General features: G+C 36.6%; 1 protein-coding gene across 6 annotated transcripts in view; it reads right to left on the reverse strand.

The window, feature by feature from the left end:
- The window catches only part of TRIP12 (thyroid hormone receptor interactor 12), a 73,455-nt gene that overhangs the window by 12,113 nt on the left and 56,384 nt on the right, over window positions 1-4,958 (reverse strand). For all 6 annotated transcript variants that reach the window (XM_009325082.1, XM_009325081.1, XM_009325079.1 and 3 more), the window contains 6 exons: window positions 4,456-4,529; window positions 4,154-4,353; window positions 3,244-3,371; window positions 2,794-2,945; window positions 2,188-2,330; window positions 713-869 (listed from right to left, as the gene is read on the reverse strand). In XM_009325082.1, the coding sequence (XP_009323357.1) occupies window positions 713-869; window positions 2,188-2,330; window positions 2,794-2,945; window positions 3,244-3,371; window positions 4,154-4,353; window positions 4,456-4,529 (854 nt within the window). The remainder of the gene's footprint in view (window positions 1-712; window positions 870-2,187; window positions 2,331-2,793; window positions 2,946-3,243; window positions 3,372-4,153; window positions 4,354-4,455; window positions 4,530-4,958) is intronic.

A 4,958-nucleotide genomic window follows, 5' to 3' on the forward strand; every position in this document is an offset into this window, starting at 1 on the left:
GAAAAAAAACAAACCAAAAACCAACACAACAGCACTGAGTTTCCTACATGTTGGAAGCTATATTCTCATTGAACTAGATTCTCATATCTCTTGTCTTTTTTCCCCCCAAAGGTATTCAAAATCATATAGCAGATCTACACTATACAGCTAATCTTAATTTAAGATAACATCTCTCCAGACTCGAGGCAGACACCCAAGACTCCCTCAATTTAAAACAGTCACAGCTTAGTCGTCTTATGTTGTGACAGGAGGTTTAATACTCTCCCAGAATACAAGGACAATGTTTTTGTTTATTCAGGTAACACTTAAGGGTCTAAATCCTATTGCTTGAATTATTCTGAAATTCTACATAAAGCAAAACAGAGGTTTACAAGCTAATATATGGAAATATCACTAATGTAACCTAAAACTTAAAGTTCATTCTTGGAGTATCGTTTCAGAAAGTACATAAAGACCCCAATTCGCAGTTAAGCAGGATGTGAAAGCAGTGTAGCATACTCGAGCCCCTTCTGCCACCTAGTGGCAGACACCTAGAAGACATAGTGCTTTCTACTCGAGGAGCTTTTAAATGAATTAAAAAAAACCCTCCCCTTCATCGGTATACTACCAAAACCTGAAGTTTTACAAATAAATCTTGCTCACAATGATATTCTTAAAGACAATATAAAAATAAACAGATCATTCATTCCATTTTTAAACAAGATATACCTACTTTTTTCCTGTCCAGTCGCGGTGCCACTCTGCTATCCTGAGAATCTGATTGATTGATTTCTGGATTAGTATCCAGTAGTCTTTGCATGGCTCGATCACGATCAAAAGCAGTTACATAAAACAGCATTTGACGGGTATCAAATGGAAAGAAAAACGGGCTGTAAAGAGCATTGGATTAGTTAGTTGGGTTCCAATTAGCATCTGTGACTATAGTTTAGTTTAAAACACAATAGAAGTGTAGTATGCCTGAAATTAGTGCTTTATTAAACACTGTGGTGAAAGCAGCCTCCAAATGAAGCCTTTCAGAACACACTTTAGTTTTAGTTACAGTGATTACAAGGAAGAGTCTAGAGATGCAATTTAGTATAAGAAGGAACCACAAAAAATTCCAGAAACAACTTATTCTTCCAGAAAAATCACTCAAAATACTTGAATGCCTTGGCTATGCAAAGCTTGTATCAGAAAATAAGTATTCTTTTACTTGTTCACACCTGTTTTACAATTAGTAAATCTAACTTAGATCAAAGATTTTAAGAAGGTGGCTCAATCAAGCTCCCATATGGGGGGGGGGGGGGGGGGGGAGGGGAGAACGGGAACATGCCTACAGCAGCACCAGCATTCTACCTTCCACCATTTTCAAAAAACACTTTAAACAATCTGTGAAAGACTACCAGAGAGACTTTTTATTTTAAATTTATCAGTTCTACTATTCCTGAAGGCACGTGTACATTAACAGTGTAGTCCTCCACTGACATTTAAGTGAAAAGGCACTTTTACGGAACAAATGCTGCTACAGATGTCTGTATAAGAATAAACATTCATACTCATCATTTGTTATCTGGAATGTTTATGAAGAAATTTAGAGATTTAAAAAAAAAAAACCAAATAGTTTCTCTAGAGTACGTATTTCCAGTCAATTGTCACCAATGTTGCTTCAATTAACATGCTTGAAAACTCCAAGAATGTCAATTCTGATTTCTCATTCTTTCAAGTGCAAGTTTTACACCTTACACTCTGTATGAAGATACTACAAAGTACTACGAATATAGCTTTATAAAAGTTGTTTATGATGTTTTATTACAAAAATATTTTCCTTTGTACCGTATTGAATATGCTAAGATAAATGTAGTGGTATGACAAAAATGCCGTTAAGCAGTTTAACAGGAGGGAAAAAAAATGCTCTGAATAATCAAGTACTATTATTTCAACAAGGAAACTTCAAATTGCTTAGAAACTCCTGTACGAAGTGGTCCAAACTTTGCACCTAGTCTATCCCTCCATATTTGATTTAAATATGCAATACAGGTGTAAACATTCATTCAAGTGTCACTATGTAACTTAGCAAGACTTCTGTGACTACATTTTACTCTCCCCCAGCATTTTCAAAAGCCTTGTAACATATGATGCAGCTGCGCTGCCCAGCCAAGAGGCCTACTGAACTCAAATTAGAAATACTATATAGTAAGTCATTCATACCATGTTTTTCCGAGTTCTGTCAGCCAAGTTGGTATGTTTCCTGTCATAATTACCAAAGGATCCTGAAGCTGCCTGTTTGCTTTTGCTGTCAGTTTACTGTTGATAAACTCTGAGGTTGGAATTATCTCCTTGCAGATTGCATTCTGTGTTAAATAAAAACAATGTACTTCTAGTTAAAGAAATGCTGGAAGAAATACCAAGCCTTTGTTAAAAGGTTTTTTTTATGCTTTCGATTTGCTTATCATCACAAGAAAAAAAAACCTTTCATTGTCACTTTGGTCATACAGAGTCTAAGCCATGAAAGAAAGACTGAGTAAATTTTTACTGTTCATTTTCTTTTCAGGAATAACATTGCTCATTGAACTTAAGGAAGGAAAAAGCATGGAAAATGTGTTTAACATACTATAGAGGAAGTATGATTGACTTTAAGAATTTATAGCCTTCATCTTAACAGAAGCTAGAGAAATAGGTAGGGGAAGATGATAGTATTTGCATTATTTTGTCTTGGTGGAAGGTGGCGGATGGGGGAAGAAGGCTATTTTAAAGTGTTCCAGCACAGAGTTGTCTCTATCAAGTTTTAAATGATTTAAAAAGTGCTCTACTCACATCATACAAGTAATACCAGTATCGACTGATAGCATGTAAAACTCTCAAAAGAAGAATAACATCTAACGAGGGATCTTCAAATGTTATGTTTTCAGGTGGAATAGATATGAGGTAAACTTCTAGAGGATTTAATACCGAAGGGCATACACCATCTAGCAGGAAAAAAAGAATATGTTATCAAAACAAATCAGTTGGAAGTCTTCAAGATTTAACTGTAGGCTCCCAAGGAGCCTAGCTAGTATTAGTCATGGCATTCACTTAATTACAACAGTTTAGTTAGACAATTCAGTAAGTATTTATTTTTAGTTTTAATACACACATTAACATATGCTTACTTTTCTTATACTATGCTTGCTTTAAAAGAAACACTACAGTGTCTCTAAACACTCTTCCTCCCCATCCTTTCAGAAATTTCACAAATCTAACATATTAGCAAGGCAACACACTCACCATGCCACAATTCATCATGCTTTTTAGAATTTCTAGGGGAGGTTTTTGTGGGAGCAGTTTGTGCTCTTCCTCTTTTACCACCAACACAGTCCTTATTACCATCTTCATCCTCTCGCACGGGTTTGTACCTAAAAAGTAATTAAAAGTTAAAAACATGTTTGTGAAATACAACTTACATGGAAACAAAAGCAGTTACAAAAGCATTAGTTCTTTGATTACCAGGATTTTACTTGAATAACAGTTAAAAGCAGAAAGACAAGAACAATGCATTTGGCTACGATCCAGCCTTTGAAGCTAGGCCCCCAGAAGCAAAGTATGTCATGGGGGAGAAAAAAAGGGGACCCTCCGGCTCCATGAACTGGAAGAAGAGAAGCAGAAGGTATAGACAAAAAAACCAAAGTGGTTTTGGGTTTGTGTGGTTTGGTTTTTTTTTTTTGCTTTTGCATAATACATTTAAATATTAGAAAGAAAAAGACACTGCTGAATGTTAGAATGTTTGGCACAGTCATAGGTCAATACTGCTCCTTGTAAAGTATGGCCAGAGAATACATATACCTGCACAGCAATCAACTATAAAAACCAGTATGAAGTTGAGCATTATTTGTAGACTGCAGACACATTCGCTATTGTTTGTGGTTAGTTACCCAACACTAAGAATGATTTCCCTCCATCTAGCAGGCGTCATTTAAGATTTCCCATTTCTTGTTCATCAGCTTCACTCATGAGCTAGAAAGAACATTAGTAGCTGACAATGAATTCTTACTAAGATTTAAGTATTTCAAGCACATCAGGAAACACAAAGCTTTACAGTTTGGGGCGGCCAGCGGGGACAGCAATATTCCGATTTTTTTTATGTATATACATCTAGGAAACTGGAGAAGTTGTCCCCTGATTTCTCTAGCCAACTTACCAAATGGTATGCGTTTTTGTCCAAATCCCAGCTCTTCCTAATGGGTTGCTTTCATCATCTGTAGACTCCCTCTCCTCCTCAGCTTGCAAACTGTACTGCCTAACTGCTTGATATACCGTCATATTGTATGGCAGCAAGTGATCTCCAATGTAAAATTGCAGTCTATGTCTCACATTCCCTGAATTTAAGAATTGAGCAGCCTGAACAAAACAAAAAAACCACACAAGTTAGGAAACTTGTTGCTAGCTTTTAAGCCTCTCCCCACACTGTTCACTCCCCTTACCCCCAGACCAAAAGCTTACCAGAGATTCATCTATTTCTTCATCTGACCCATCATCATCACTATCCTCATCATCTTCTCTAACTCTTCCATAGCCTGAGGCAAGAGAGGGGAAAGACATCCTCATTTGTTTTTACACAAAATGTAGCAATGCTTTTGTACTCTGACTTTTATAAACTCCACCGTTTAAAAGTTCCAAAATACATCAGTTATAAAGAAGTAAGGTTCAGACGCGTTAGAATAAATTTCAGTATCAACATCTGGCATCAAAAATGCCAAGTTACAGCCAATCTGACAGTCAACTAGACTGTACTTCTGTTAGTATTTAGACTGAACTGTTTACAACAGGAAGAAGTTTGTCCCAGAAAAGAGGAGATTCTCTGCAGCCTTAGTCTCCTCCCCTGTGAGCAAGATACATTTATAGGTACCCTCCCATCTGTCTCCAGTATAATCCTCACAGGTTTTTACAGACTCCACACTACTGACAGTAGTGACTATCCCAAGAAGCAAGACACATGTGACTGT

This window comes from Pygoscelis adeliae, unplaced genomic scaffold, assembly GCF_000699105.1.
Source record: "Pygoscelis adeliae isolate BGI_AS28 unplaced genomic scaffold, ASM69910v1 Scaffold155, whole genome shotgun sequence".
Lineage (NCBI taxonomy): Eukaryota > Metazoa > Chordata > Aves > Sphenisciformes > Spheniscidae > Pygoscelis > Pygoscelis adeliae.